The following is a 16,720-nucleotide window of genomic DNA, read 5'->3' as shown; positions in this document are numbered from 1 at the left end:
GAATAACATCATCATTTGTCACAACTGTCAATTTAATGTTATGTCGAAAAATTGCAAATCACCTTTGACACCACCGAAACACTTGTTTTGATTGGATGATGAGAGTATGTGACCTTGTCTTACATAGGTCATCTTAACTAAAAAAACGTGTTTATGGAAGATATGGTTTATCATGTGCTTGGACCTTAAATGATGTAGTCAAATGGTTGAATACATTATTGGCTTTAGCATAGAGTGTCTCCAGCTGGCTTCAAATATATATTAAGATTTTTTCATTGCAATGGGTAAAGGAGCAACTGTGTTGTGAAAGCAGTACATGGTGTTTCATTTAGCAATAAAATTAAGAATATATTTAGGTTGAACTGACGTAAATAAGTAGATTGTTTTTTTATCAGTAAATTGTAAAATTATACGTTTGTTACACCTAGTAAAAATTAAATTTATGATCAAGGTTACAGGATATGGAACCTAATCATATCACAATTTAAACTTTGGAATACATTTTATCAAGGTAATGTTTTTGACTCTTGTACAGCTGTTGAGATACTTAATATTTCAAACTAGATCTTTTCCAGAAAATCGTGGAAACAAAAACTATAAATATCTCTTTTTTTAAATTTTAAATGCTTTGTATTTGTACTGGTATGTGAAATTCTATTAACAGCCATATTAATACACCTTAGGGAATTTCTTGGAAAAGTAGAAATGTCAAAAATACATATATTTACTGTGAGAGCAGATTCTTAATGAACAAAGCTTGGTCAAGGGTTGATTGGGAAAGGGGTGAAAATTAGTTCAAGAATTTCATACTTTTTGTTGAAATACAATATGATACTGAGAAAGTATTTCTTTTACTAGGTTTTCATAGCAAGACAACAGACAGTTAAGATTTTGTACTTTGTAAATATGTAGATACTACATCATTCAGGAAAAAAAGCAGTAGTAATGATATCTTGTTTAAAAAAAAATTGGTGAAATTTAATATCCTGCAAACGGTAATACTTCCTCATTTATATGTATGTATGTAATTGTACTGGTCTGTGTTGATATGATTTATTTTAAGTTGTTTACTTCTATAATGTTGCATTATGGGTAAATCTGCTCATCAGTAATGTTAAGTTATGGTAAACATAAAAATTATTTATTAAGAGGACAGATTGACATAGCATTTGTTGACCTTTGAACTGATAGAACAAAATTACAGTATGTAATATCATGAAGCATTATATAAGATGAAATTGTAATTACAGGATTTTGTTGAAATAGAAGGTCTAGAGTTTATTGCACTAATTATATCTAGTATATACATATACTAAAAGGATTTTTGAGGGGCAATTTTCATATGAAGTATATTTCACTGACAAGAATGGTTGGTTGAATTTTAGATCCTAAAAACACTTCATCAGGTGAGTAGACAACACAGCACTTGGCATGTGCATAGAATGATATAGAATAATATGTGCTTACATCTGCTAAAATGAATCTGTCATCTGCAAAACTGAAAAGAACTGTCATTTGCTGATAATGTAATGTTGTTTGCTATTAAATCTGTTATGAAACAGAGTAGAAGAAAATCTTGCATGTTTTTAATTAAATTTTGTGTGGCAGTATAAATACTATTGCTTTTTACATATGTTTTGGTTTTAATATTTACATATTTTGCATGTTAATTATATTTTTGTATCAATAAGATTTTGAGTAAGTTAAGTCCACACGATAGAAATCTCATTGATTTTAATTTCCTGTTTGGTTGTTTTTTTTCTACTTTCACTTTTTAGTTGCTTTGAGCTGTTTTTCTCAGTAATTGTTGTCTCTAAATTATTTGGTTATTTTTTCTCTACTTTCACATTTTAGTTGCTTTGAGCTTTTTTTCATCAAAAATTAGTTTCAAAATTTTTTTTTTCTACTTACTTATTTTGGTTGCTTAGAGTTTTTTTTGTTTTTTTTTTTGTTTTTTTTTTTTATGGTAATTGATGTTTCGAAATTTAACAATGTTATAATTACAACTGATTAATTACTCTACAATCAGGTCCTTACTCTCGTAAGTTTAAACATAGGAAAATGTATTAAGCTTTACCAGAGTCGAATAAACATGTATTTAACATTTAATGTTTAAAAAAACTTTTCTAACTCACTACATGGAAATATTATAGATAAAACAAGTATAAATTATGATCTTTTAGATGTGATAGATATTTCAATATCAAAATCTTTATATTGATGATTCTATATAGTGTACTAGGCTTTTCATTCAAGGGTTCTTTTGTAACTGGATATGGAAATTTTTACTCAAGGAACAGCTGTCCAATTCTTCAGTTGTACTTACCAGAGCTTAACTTACCATGTGTTTTTAAATTAGAAATCATGCATAATTTTTCCTACATCTAAGTATTAATTATGGTAGTTCTAAAAAGTGAAAGTACTGGTATGATAGTGATCAAAGTTTGTTATTGCTTAACAGAACACTTATTGTAACCTTTGTCATTAATCTTCTGAAAGAAAGTTTTTTCTCTTATGGCTTTGCTGATATACCTACAAGTTACTTTCAAGTTCCAGTACTGATCTACCTCCCTCTCAATAAAACAGGACTCTCTTGATCTATCCTGTATTATATTTCATCTCCAATACATTGACCAGTCTTTACACCATTCGACCTCTCCCTTTCATTAAGGTATACAAGGCATGATGTATCCTGGATTGTGCATGTCAGTAATGGAGCCCTTTGTTGCATGTTTTGGTAAAACTTTTGGTTTAGATTTTAATTTTGTTCTCTTGGTTTAGATTTCAATTTTATTTTAAGAATTGGTTTAAAGATTTTATTATGTTTTAGTAATTTGGTTTGTTTAGTATTAATGATTATTTTCATTAATCCTCTTTTGTGTTCCTTTCTTTTACATTTGCCTGAAATATTTGAAATTTTCTTAATGAACTAATAGAAAAACATTTAGTTTCTTATTTAAATATGCAAATTAGCCTATGCATATGCATAATTTGTTTGTTGATTTGGCATGTAGTCATGTTGTGTTGCTTTTTTCCATTGTGCCTGTGTCACCAATAGAATTTCACAGCCTTGTTCAGAGTAAGTCAACTTATCTTTATTGTATTTAGATAATGTATAAATGTCACATTTTCTGTATGTCATCCTGTGGGATTACTGGTGTATCAAAAATTTGTAACTGTCTATGTTGTCATTGTTAACAATTTTCTACCAATGGTTTTAGAATGGACCGTGTTATACATTTTATTTCCTCCAATGCTTACCTTCCAGCATCAGTTGGGCAATAGTGCATTTATTTTACAACCCTTTTTATCCAAATGTCCTGTATTGAATTTTGGTGACAGTTTTCTTTTCATTTTCAAATACTGGAGTCGTTTGTTGAGACTGTAGCAGTTGATGTCATCTGTTAGAAAGACAATTAACACCTTTTTTTTATTAACCCCTTAATGGATTATACTTAAATTAAATTAATATGTGATGACAAATATGTGCCAACTTATTGGCTATTTTTTTCCTTTAGTGCAGACTTGAAATTTAATTAGTGACTTTTTTCTTTATTTAATGACAGTTCATTGTGTTTTCAATTTTTTACACAGGCTTTGCCTTTCATTATATTACAACCTTTTGCCAGCCATGCACCAATCATGCATTATGAATTGAATTTAAAGTTATGTTTAAAATTTTGTACACAGTTATATTACAATTATATTCCGCCTCAGGAAAAAGATTAATAGGTATATTACAGCATGTAATACAAGAAGTAAATAAATGTTTGTTATTCAGATGGTCTGTACTTATATCATGACTTATATATGCCTGATCCTTGTGGAGAAATAATCATAACAATTATAATGCTGACATCATTAACCAGAATTTACTTTTGTATGTGGAAAAAAAGATGTTTTATAAACTGATGTATCCTATAATAATAGTTTGATGTATTTTGGATTATCTCGTTATTTTCCTGATCTAGTTTAACACAATTAAGGACTTACCAATAATAATATTATGTTGATCAGATAAATGTAGTAGAATGTAATATGTGTCATGGCAACAAGCTTATTCTGTTGTCTGTTTAATGGGAGCTGTATTAAAACAAATGATATCAGTATAATACTCATAAACTATGTCAATGGCATTAACAGCAACAAAAATTGTTTCTGTAGAATTATCAATGATTAGGAGGTTTATTTTATTACAAAACTTGAAGTGATGTAATTTCAATAAATTATTAGACTTAGTATTCAAAGTGATACTTGATTTGTGATGTTTGTTTTGTTATGCTCAATGTCACAATGTTGCCTTTAAATGCCAAGTACGAAGAATTTTAAATATAGACTAAGGTCAAAGGTTATATATGTGTTTCCTGCTACCCTACTTTCCCCATTGTTTATGCCTACCGTTAATATTTTATGGCTATTTTGGCCCATGCACTTTTCAAGTCTAGATTGCTAGTAGCTTGAAATGACAGTTTTTTTTGTCTATCAAAATGGGTTATTATGTAGACCATAATACATTCCTGATTACAGAGTGCCAAACCATATTTTGTATTGTAAAACTTGAGTTTATATTACTATTACCTGTCTTTTTCTATTACAGTTACTTTATGAATAACAGATAAATCTACATCAATGGCTGAGAAATTTTCTGACATTTTCTACTTTTGAATTTCTTTAATTTTATTTTATTTCAATTTCTTGTTGATAAAGGCAAATTGATTGCTAATTAATTAATTTTATAACATCATTTTAGATGTGGACAGTGTACTACTGAGGATGACCATCATCGGAGTTCTCTTGTCATTCAGACAACTTGCTCAGGAAGCTCTGTTAGATGTAAGTGGACCTGGTAGGACTCATATTAGAGATTCATTTAGGAATGGTTTCTATGTCTGCCCTTGTTAACATTACATGATTTACACCTGTAGAAACAAAATTATGAAAATTTTGTTTTGTTTAAATATTAGATTTTTTGCTCATTTCATGCCATTGGTATCTTAAATCTTAGACAGCCTTTGCCGTTGTAGCTCAGGATCCATGCTAGTCTTTTGTAATCCTGCTTTACTAATAGACATTTTTTATGTATTTCCTGTTTTGATGTCTTTGAAAAAAATGTTTTGGGAATAAGTTCCTTGAAGTTTGTAGACAATTAAGTATCATGGGTCCTCAGATTACAAGTCTGTGAATTTTTAAACGTCCACAAACAAATTGGGGGGGGGAGGGGGGGGTAGATAATAATCACCCTGTCCCTCCGTCTGTCCTTGCGTCCTTACTTCTGTGTCTATCTGTCAAGATTTCTTGTAAAGGCAACTCCTCCAAAGCCTCTCAACGGATTTTGATGAAATTTTGTAGGAATGTTGGGAACCCTATATAGATGTGCATGAAGGAATATAATTGCTAATGAATAACCCCAAAAGAAAATAATCCTACAAGTGTTTCACATTTTAGGCCATTTAAAACAGATTAAAACATGGGATATTCTCTTTGTGAGCTTGCTCACAGTATTTCTAGTTCATTTTATAATGATGATATGCCAGGAAAGCTGGCAGGTATGGTAGAGATGTGAAGTTTGATTTGTATATGCATGATGTATCGAAAACAAGTTTGACCTGTTGTGGTTGTGTGACCAACTATAATTTCCATTTGTGCACCTAAAGCTTCCATATTGACTCGTCTTAGAGTCTTTCTTTCCTGTTTTTATTTTCTGGCCATGTATATTGATTTTGACACATATTGAACTGTCCCATTAATCATGGTTTGGTATTTTTTTGCCAATATTTAGATTTTTTTTTACAACTTTCTGTAGGTACCAATGAGAGCTTACTATTGAGAGTGAGACAATACTATGTGTACATTAGTTTTTTAAACATATCTCACTGAAAAATGTACACATTTTGAAGTACAATATGAAATATACAATTTTTGAAAAAATCAATAGGATTGGGCAACAAGTATTGCTCTCTCATTGTTTGTTATATAGTATGACTATATGGTTAGTTATCATATGGACACACCATCAAATTGTTACTTCACTTTTTTCAATATATTTTCTTTATTATTTAAGGAATCACTGTTATATTTTTCGGTCAATTAGGAAATAATCTGAATCATGTGGTGCACAGTAAATAACATTCACAGCAGGTTATTTTCAAGTGTGCACCATGGACATTGTGGTTACTTTAAAAAGACTGAAAAAATATAACAGTCATTCCTTGTAATTTAATTATAGTATCAAAATATAATGAGTAAGTCAGCAAAAAAGGTTGATGACGTCACAGTCACATTACAAAATTTGGTTTACAAGATGATGGACAAAATTTTTCATCCAATCAGGAAACATGTTACATTAGAAATTAAATTATTTAACTTTAGGTTTTAGAAGACAGAATACCATTTTTGATGGCATCAGTAAAAGATTTACAGCATTTTGTACCGAGTAGTAAAGACATGAAGGTAGGATTTATCTGTGGTTAATTTCCTTAAATTACACTTCGTGTGAACACAATCATATACTAAGTGTTTCAAATAACACAATACTATATTTAATATGAAACAGAGAAATCTAACCTTTGTAATAGAAAGTAAAAGAACATAAGTGAAATGTTCATTGAGTTATGGTCTTTGTCTGTTTACTTGTTGTACCAGTATTCTGTCTTTGTTTCCATCATACCAGTATACTGGTACCAGTACACAGGCCTTGTAAGCAGGTTATTAGGAACAACAGCATGAATAAAAAGCCATGTACGTCATCATTCTATCTTTATTACTGTAAGAGGATATTGCACAAATGGCCTGGAGCAGCATTTTTACTAGCAAGTAATGTTTGTTTGTAATCTAACATGATTTGGAAAATGAAGTGACATGAATCTTGTCATATTATTGGAAAGGGTTTGAGAGTCATAGATATGAAACAATATGATTACAAGAATTTAAGTACATTTTGTTTCTAAGTTGGCATAATCAGTTGCTAATAAGCTAAAAAGATACAAATCAGCTATAAACAGATATGATCATGTACATGGTGAAACTTCACCTAATCCACTCATTTGAAACTGTTATGGTGATTTGCCCATTGGTTGGAGAAATGGTGATTTGCCCATTGGTTGGAGAAATGTATTTCAAACAAAACAGTTCTTAATAGTTGTTCTTTCTATTTTTAAATTTCATTTTCCTTGAATTGATGTGTAAAATTGAATCCTGTTCATGTAGTATTAAATATTCATAGTATTTGATGCTTTAGGTTAAAACTGCTATACACCAGGTAGGAATCATAGGGATATTTTTTTTTCCCGAAAGCTTGTCACAATCTCTATTCAAGCAAAAAACCTGTTATAAAAGACATTTTTTACAAGTTAACAAATTTATCTATATGAAATACTGATTAATACTGTTAATGTTAAAAATGATGCTGGTGCCAGATTTAGATGCATACTTCTTAATTCTAATTTGCATGATTATCTAATTAACATGCAGTATATGCCACAGTCATTGGCATAAATTTACAAATATGTAAATAGTTGCTTATGTTGTGTTGAAGCAGCTGATTATATTGATCCATGCTTATATTGCCAAAGATTTTCACCTTATCTACATATATTGTTTCCCACTAACACTTACTTTGTCTTAATTACAACTCAGGTCCTTGCCCATACATTCCCCCGATGCAGTCCAGCATGTATTTGCAATCATGAATTTTGACTTTACATGGAAACATGTGATAGTTGTGGACTAATCATTCATAGCAAGCAGATTTTCTTAGTCTTTATAGAAATTTTGTCATGGGTTTTGAGTTTTCAGACATGTTTAACCAAATTCCATACTTAACCCTTTATAATTGTATTACCAGTAGATAGGTGTTAGATGAACAATTTTAACAACATGGATATCATCTTTAGATACAGTCTTAATTTTGAAGAGGCTGAGAAAAATATGTATGAAAATATCAGTTAATACTGAATGATTTATTGATTGTCCTTTATTCAGCAAACATCAATGAAACAGCAGGTTTGTCTGTGTGTCTGTGTTAGCCAGAGTACTATATGGGCTATATAAATTATTTCCTTGGTTCTCAGATGTTCCTCATTCTCTATGATAAACATAGCCGTATACTTTTTTGTTATTAATTTGTTTCTCATTTATTTTGATTTTCTAATTAAGACTTGGCTAAAATGGCATATCTAAGATGTGTATTAGGATTACAATAAAAACTTTGAATCTGAGTACAATGTACTTCATCACTTAAATATATGTCAATGTTTCTGATCATAAATAAGCAAGATTGGTTTCTGTATCATGTAAATCATTTTATTGAATTGTGGATTCCAAGATTCCATTTTTCAAAAGAATGATTGGTACCAGATCTTAAACACTTAGTAGCCTGAGATCCAGGGAACTTAATTTAATAGTTGTACCTGTGTTTGCATTTCTTTGTACCCCTATAACTTTGTTTATAGTCTATTGTTTTCTCTTGGTATTTTTTTTAATATTTTGTCATGTTATGCAAGAATTACATACTCATTGATTAAAAGAAAGACAAAATAAGTAAGGTCAGGTTAGGCATCAGGTTGAGACAAGAGTTGATGAGAAATCAGTAATTCTACATTTGGATTTGTGGGATTTAAATAAGGCACTGACCATTTTCTTTTTGAGGAGGGGGCCTTGGGGTTTTATTTTGTGCTAGAATTTTTTTTTCAACATCAGCCAGAGTTAAAATTTTGTTTGCTCAGATTTGGAATAACTTAATTTTTTCCCCAGAAAAATCCCAGGCCGGCCTCAATAAAAAATAGTTTGTGTGTTAGATTCTTTTTGTTAGAATCAAGAAAAAGTAAGAAACTAAGCCATGATAGAATTGAAATTCAATAATTTTATACATGGTATGCCAGTACAAGATTTTGTGTAAAGATCGACTGAACATTCTGACAATCATTAAATCCTGAGTACAAATTAGATTAATTGATATATAATATTTTTATCTTTAGTTTGCATTTCTTCATGCTTGTATTTGTTTATATTTTAATGACTAAGGGATACATATACCCATTTACAATTAGCTTCTTATTGTAATCTTTTGGGAATTACTTGTAGAACCTTTTCTTCTTTTACTTTGTAATTGGTTCTTAAATGTTTAAAAATGTTTGTATTTTTTATGCCCCTTTCCCAAAAGTTTTATTAAGTTTTATTGAACGGTTTCAGATCGAGATTCCATTCTTCACTTCTTTGATTTTTGACAAAATTATCGACTTAACAGCAAATTTCATTAAAAAAAAAAAAAAAGACATTTCAGACCTACTCTCTAAACTCTTTCTGATCTTGAGTTGATTTTTAGTATGTGTATATATACTTTATCTTTTTAGAAAGTAGTATATCCACTGTTGTTACTTTAATATTGCTGATCTGTATCACTGGATTTTGGGACTTTATGTTTGATTAGAACTCTTATGAATTAATAAAGTAAATACTAGGGCTAAGGGTTCAATAAAATTTATATTTTATGCGTCGGTTTTTTCTTAATCTGTAAATACTAGTACTCTCTGGTGTAAGTGGTGCAATAAGTGAGCTGAGATATCATGTTTCTACAAAGTTTTATGCAAGTAAAAGAATTTGAAACCTGTTTTAGGTTCAGATTTAAACACTAAACTTTACAAACTTCCAAATTTAGACACTTAAAGTATGCATATACTCTCTAAAATAGGGGACCCATGCCTTTTAACTTTATTAGAAATGAAATTGGAACACATAAAAGTTTGATTTATTTCAATTGTATAACTCATACATAGATTGAAACTGCATCTACTTGACTTGCCAAGAAATGAGGGAGGGGGACAGGTAGAGGTTATGTTGCCACTATCCCCTGCCCCTCAACAGCATGCACATGCTGAAGGTACATTACATATTAAACCATATCCATAACTGACCTACATTTATCATGTTATTTACTATAACGTTTAGGATCCACACATTCATTATTTATAAAAAATTGTTAAAACGTGATGACCTTTAACCTGAGTGCTTATGTTGCTTTGTGCTGAAACACTGTTTGCCATAACCCAGCTTTCATGTAAGACTTAACAGTTTAATGTTTTAATATTGTATAAACTTATTAACATATTTCCTATATTGAATGTTGAATAATGTTGTACTATTTCATTTGTATGCAAGCTAATACAAATTGAAATGAAATTACCCCAGTAACCAATTGGAGAAACAGGTTGAAACCAATTCAGTACAGGTATAAAATGTATTGTGAATATTTCTAAATAAAGACTACATTTTCCATGAAAGAAATGCTAGGAATGTGTATTTTAATGAGAGAAGATGCTGTCCTACACCATACCAATGATTAAATAAGTATTTTCCATTGCAGTGTATGAAACTGTTGTTTTCTAATTAGTTGCTTTTATAAAAAATAGTTTCATTACTTTTCATATGCAAGTAATTGAAGGGTTGTTATATATTATAATGTGTGACTCCATTGGTGATATTCTACACTAGTATATCTCATATTATCATCAGACAGCTAAATATATGAATGCAACTGATAACATAGAACTGTGACATATTCTTCAGGTGGTAAATGAGATGTCGTCTGCTGCTGGTTTGACATGTGATGTAGATCCCACACTTATCAATGCTCTCCGTCAACAGAAGAGTGGTGAGTGTCCAAAAGAGATGAAAAAAATGTGTTGTTTTCAGAAAAAGTTATCCCTTGCTTGTTAAAGTTTGATTAGGTTGTACAGTTTATAACATTTGGTTCAAATTAAAAGAATTTGCTGATATTCTTTTGCCATAGACAGAATTCCACGTTTTCTTGTCAAATTATTTTTTATCATTTTGATGTCAGCTTTGTTTACATTTATACCTGTTTTCCATACTTGTTAATATTTTGTATTCTTCCAACTACTGGTTTCTTGTTTATTTTGTTATGTCAATTTTTAAGGGTTTATTTTTGTGTACATAATTCCATTTCTATGCAAACATATCTGCTACACTAAAATATAACCTCAGATACAGAAAGAACATTTTCTTGAAATATTTGCTGGAATTGTACTGATTAGGTAATGCTAAAATTTTAGTTAGAAATCACCAGAAATAAAGAACAGTAACTACTCCAAGAATTTTGGTACAAAGAGAAGAGCTAAAAAAAAAGTAATAGTAAAAAATTCAACCATTTCAACTTTAATTTTATTATTGAAATTGATAAATTCCAGGCTAATTCTTTTGCTAATTGTATATGAGGTTTTTCTTTAACTTAAGAGAAAGACCAAATATTTCAGATGTTCCTATGTTGGTAAACAGTGTCAAACAGAATGATGAAGACTACTTCATTGTTATGATGAATATTTATGATATGAGTTGTTTCTGCCATTGTACCACATCTTCAGTTTTTTTATAGCCATTCCAGAGTTCACAACATTTTTCTTATATTATTAAACCAAATAGTGTTGGGAATTTCAGAAACCGAATTCCTTTACCTGGGTATGTGTGTTCCAGCCTGAGCTTTCATCACTGCATATGGATGCCATTTTTTTCTTTTTTTTACCCCACTAGATTTGCAATATTAGATATGGAAGCTTGACTACAGTATACATTTTTTGTTGTTTTCAAATTGGAAGTTCATTTAATTTCTACCACATGTAGAAACTTAATGGCTGATATTATGATTGAAAAAAAATGTTTTTTTTGCATGATGGTATTCAAATACATGTTTTGTACATTGAGAATTTATTGCATGAATTCATTATTTTTTTCACCAAAATGCATTTTAACAATTTCTTTTATGATATGTAGAAAAATCTGCTTCTGGAAACTTTTTAATGCAAGTTTTATTATTACAACCTCATTACAATTTAGACAGCAATAAGCTCATTGCAATAATTTCCAAATTAACATGTACATGTACAAGTACATGTATAATTTTACTTTTTCTCAGGGAACAACCATTTAATTTTTATTTGGGGGGGGGGGGGGAGGAGGCTAGGATCAAATTTCCTATTTTGCCTTTTTATTTTGAAAAAATTTAGGTCCTGCCATTTTTTACTTTTTTTCAGAGCAAAGCACTGAACATTTTTTTTTAATATGAACAATAAATATTGGGGTGGCCTTTTTATTTTGTTCTTATGGCCTGTCTTGGCTTTTATTTCTTGAAAGTTTCAATGCTGCTTTTTTTATTTCTAATTTGATCCTAGTGCCCCCCTTCCTGTGATAATAATCAAACGGTAGTACCTCTAGATAATCTAGTTCTGTCCATAAACTCTTGATACTTGATTCATTTGCATTGTAGTTTGATTTGTTAAGCCTTCAAATTGGTGTGTTATAATTGGCCAGGTCAGGTTTTTTATGTAACCTTGTTTGATACTGTTATGCCTTTGAAGTCCATTATTCTGTAGTCCTTGATTTAAAAAATATCCTGAAATAAATACTGTTTTTAGACTTTTTTGACTTGTTTAGCTTTGTAAAAATTAAGATTTTAGAAATTTAACTATCAGGTGTAAGGATTGTTTAAATTTCATCAACTCTGGGGCTATTTATGGTTTTTATATTTCCCATTTTGCAGTGGGTATATAGTGTATGTTATGTCTGTCCATTCTTGTCAGTCCAAAACTTTTTTGTAACAGTTTTCTAAACAATTCTTCATTACAGCTACTTTTATATTTTGATGGGAGCTATAAATTGATATGCCATATTTCAGACTGAAGCAATACCAATTTACTGTTTAACAGCTGTTCATAATTTGATCATATGGTTACTGTATCGGGAGCAGGGGTATTCTTTAGTGAGATTTCCTCAGTTTTTTTTGTGTGTATTTTTTTTGTGTATAAACTAGTTCAGTTTTATGAATTGCAAACTACCCTGAAATTAGTTGGCTTGCCTATTGTTCTTATAGAAATTCTCCTTAAGATCAAGGAATCAATGTAATGAAAATAGGCAGTGATGATTCCATAGCAACAGTCTCAATAGTCAAACATCATGACCTTCGTTTGACACTATGATTCCATAGCAACAGTCTCAATAGTCAAACATCATGACCTTTATTTGACACTATGATTCCATAGCAACAGTCTCAGTAGTCAAACACCATGACCTTCATTTGACACTGATTAGCCAGTATGAAATCTTTCTCAGGACAAATCTACTTCAGAATTAAGTAAAACAGTGGAATGTGAAAATCTTTGATCAATTTCTCTTTGCTGTTACTGATACATATAGTATTACTTGTTCTCTGACAACATAAGGTATAGTGTTCACCCTGTTGAAATCTTATGAAATACTGTTTGTATGCATTTAGCTTTGTTTTGCCTTGCTAGTGGAGTTTCTCAGTGAAGTAAAATACTGACTCTATGATTCTAGTATGGAGTTATAGGATGACTCTCTAGATTGTATAGTCATAATAGATACTATTGACAAATAGATTACTGCACTTGTTTTTCCTGCACTATTTGCTTAAAACAGTTTAATCTGTCTCAATAAAACCCCCAATGTATTGTAGGATATGTCAGACTAAGACAGATATTTGGTTTATCCAGGTTCAAATTATATTTAATATATTTTGAAGGGACTTTATAAAGTGATTGATTAAAATGAGTTTTTGTTTATTCAGGGTATGTTTTAGATTTCACTGTAGTTTTTGTTTATTCGGGGTATGTTTTAGACAGATTTCACTGTAGTTTTTGTTACATGAGTATGACTTTAATTGGTCATTAAAATATAAACTAGAGTTGGTAGATTCCAATTTAATGTACTTAAAAATGTTTTTTATCTCAATTTCATATTATACAGCCTGATATTTCATCAGCAGATTTATCACTAAAGTTTTGGTAGGATGAATATCTGTTCTTTACACACAACAAATCAGAGTCTGTAAATTCAGGAGTTATTGTGTATTTTTATTGATATTACTGACTGTTTAAAGGGAATTGTTATTAGGAGAAAAAACATACATATATGTTTCAAAAAGTTGAATTTTTGGTTATATTTAAAGGTCACAATAAATCAGAATTTACAGCATTACAACCGTTAACTAAACCAAACAATGTTTTTTATTACATTTTTTATTATCAATCTACTTACACATCATCAATTAAAAATTTACAATTGTTTATGAAATTGTATGTTGTTTTCTTGGACAAAATATTTATGACAGCTTTATTTTTGCCTGACAAGTATTATCACAAAAACAGTGAAAATAAAACTGTTGTGAATAGCTCTAGGTTTATAGTATTGTAATATTTACCTTTATATTTACATGTATATTATAGTTCTAAGTTCTAATTAGACATATAGACGTGTTTTAATCTTATTATTTGTTATATTATAGAGCGGAAGGAAAGTGAATATGAGATTGCTTGTTTATTGATGGTGTTTGTTGCCGTGGCGATTCCCAAACTTGCCAGACAAGATGCTTCAGTGTTAAAAGCTTCTCTTGAAGGTGAATTTCTATTTAAAAGTAGTGGGGACATGGAACATATTTGTAATCAAAACAATATCAGTAGATCACAATAGTATTGAAATACTATACCATTCACTTAAAATATATTTGTGTAGTTCACTTTGTTTTTTGTGCATTTAGATGCTAGCTTCTGTCAAAAAAAACAATATATCTTGCATTTTCTAATTTTGAAAAACCACGACCATGGAGCCAAATATAGTTGATAAGGGTAGGAACAAATTATGAAGTAAATTTGTCAATTAATACACCTAATATATACTTTTAATATTACATTTTATATAAAGACATGGTCTGGGTAAGATATTTGTATGTTTTTTTTTCTTTCAGGAAATGTGAACAACTGTCACTGCTTGGCTCTTGCTGTAAACCAGTTAGCTGGTGCCATGTTCCATATACATGGACCAGGAGATGTTCATGACAGATTGCAAGAATTCTTAGCTGTAAGTTTTTTTTTTAATAAAATACTATTTAAACATGTTGTAGAAAGGTAATAACAAGATTTATTTTAATATTTGGTATAGAAACTAGTTACTTCAAAACTATTGTTGTGATTCATACTCAGGATTTACTTTTTAAATGAAAAAAAATACTCATACTATTTTTCAGAAGGTAATTTACATGTATTATGCATGATTTGGCCATTATTTCAGCCAGTCAGAATGTTCAACATACAGTTGCTATTTTACTTAAAAATTCCCAAATTTGTACATTTAAAAACTATTTTTTTCTGTGATCTAAACAAGAATAGAAAGAAAGTATTAAGAGTCTATGTATATTACAGCTTGCATCATCTAGTTTGTTACGACTTGGTCAGGAGAATGACAAAGAAGCCGTTAAACACAGGGAATCAGTTTATATTCTCCTAGATAAGGTACATACAGGGAAGCTTACTCAAATATTGTCATCAATTTATCATATAAAGCATTTACTTTGGTTTTGTCAGTAGTTCAAACTGATGTATTTGTTAGATTTACAATTTATGAATTATACTTACTATATATTTGGGTTTCAGCTTTTCAAGTCAAATATTAATTAACGTAACATTTTCTGAATATATGGCTATGTTTTTTCCTGGTGATACATTTTTTCTTCATTATTGTCAAGTGGTCATAAAATTTTCATACAATACAAAAATATATATTCCTAATTGAAGTCAAAACCCTTGAAGTTTTCCATGTAACATTTATACCTTATATTTTGTATTTTTTATCAGATTGTGACAGAGTCACCTTTTCTGACTATGGATCTATTGGAGTCTTGTTTCCCCTATGCTCTCCTCCGCAATGCTTACCACTCTGTGTACAAAGCATCAGCTGCTGAAACGTGAACATTAAGTGTTACATTAAGTGCTACATTAGTGTTTCCCTCAAGTTTCCTGCTCCTTAAGGCATAGTACCAGCTATCAGACACTTGATTAATTGGAGAATCAGATTGGTTTTATTATCCTGTCTAAACAACAGCCGTTATTCTGTACTTACTCAGAGTTCTTTACATGAAGAAATAAAATTTTATTATTATCTTCTATGATACATGTTATAAATAGACTTCCATAGATACTGACCATTTGATATCTTACATTATTCTCTTTGTTCCAAAAAAAGATTGTATTTACTCCTTTTGGATCTTGCATGAAAATATTTTCTACGTGATATGCAAGTTTTCTTCACAAATTAAATCAGTGTTTATTAATCTATTTTAGATATAACTGTAGTTCATATTTTTAAGTATTACTAGCAGTCAGTAAAGTAATCAAAGATTTTTTATTGTTTGAATCTCTGTGTAATTAAAAAAAGAGCTTTATCTATATGTAAAATTTATTAAGTTCAGTAATTTATTGCTTGCATATATGTCCCTTGTATTATATTTATGTTCAGTGTGACAAACACGAGAGTGCAATGTGTTCATTATTGGAACAAAACATGTATTTAATTAAATAGATCATTTTTTATTGTAAACTATACAGTACATTATTGTGAATATTTTATACTTGAAAATGAAATATAGTGATATGTAGAATTAGACTTTGACTTATAAATGGCTCTGTAAATGCTGGTTGTAAGTTTTGTCATATGGTGATGTAAATTTACAAGTTTGACCCATAACACCCTTTCAAAATCATAGAAGTGATTGTTTATGGGATAAAAACTATGTATTTCAAATTCTATTATACACTGCAATGAGTTTAGTAATACCATGTACATGTTATAGAAAAAAGAAAGTTTTTATAATTTTGAACGCTTCCAACAGAAGAAATTCCAGATCTTAAAGAAATGGAGA

At 29.8% G+C, this 16,720-nt stretch overlaps 1 protein-coding gene across 25 annotated transcripts in view; it reads left to right on the top strand.

The window, feature by feature from the left end:
• LOC148609314 (nck-associated protein 1-like) overlaps positions 1-16,464 on the top strand; it is a 50,575-nt gene extending 34,111 nt beyond the window's left edge. For 2 of the 25 annotated variants that reach the window (XM_088541470.1, XM_088541468.1), the window contains 12 exons: positions 1,386-1,406; positions 3,059-3,079; positions 4,751-4,833; positions 6,370-6,450; positions 7,238-7,258; positions 7,981-8,001; positions 10,564-10,648; positions 11,452-11,472; positions 14,312-14,422; positions 14,771-14,883; positions 15,225-15,314; positions 15,657-16,464. In XM_088541470.1, coding sequence (XP_088397596.1) covers positions 1,386-1,406; positions 3,059-3,079; positions 4,751-4,833; positions 6,370-6,450; positions 7,238-7,258; positions 7,981-8,001; positions 10,564-10,648; positions 11,452-11,472; positions 14,312-14,422; positions 14,771-14,883; positions 15,225-15,314; positions 15,657-15,770 — 782 coding nt within the window. In that variant the 3' untranslated portion in view covers positions 15,771-16,464. Of the gene's footprint in view, positions 1-1,385; positions 1,407-2,029; positions 2,042-3,058; positions 3,080-4,750; positions 4,834-6,369; positions 6,451-7,237; positions 7,259-7,980; positions 8,002-10,563; positions 10,649-11,069; positions 11,422-11,451; positions 11,473-14,311; positions 14,423-14,770; positions 14,884-15,224; positions 15,315-15,656 lie in introns of those variants that run through there. The other 23 variants (XM_088541476.1, XM_088541469.1, XM_088541477.1 and 20 more) reach the window with 19 other exon arrangements.
• The last annotated feature ends 256 nt before the right edge of the window (positions 16,465-16,720 follow it).

The sequence above is a fragment of the Perna viridis genome, chromosome 8 (genome assembly GCF_037379345.1).
Source record: "Perna viridis isolate PV_CMFRI_1.1 ecotype Kerala chromosome 8, ASM3737934v1, whole genome shotgun sequence".
NCBI classification, from domain to species: domain Eukaryota; kingdom Metazoa; phylum Mollusca; class Bivalvia; order Mytilida; family Mytilidae; genus Perna; species Perna viridis.
The sequence above is the reverse complement of the archived record's forward strand: the minus strand, read 5'-3'. Positions and strand labels throughout refer to the sequence as shown.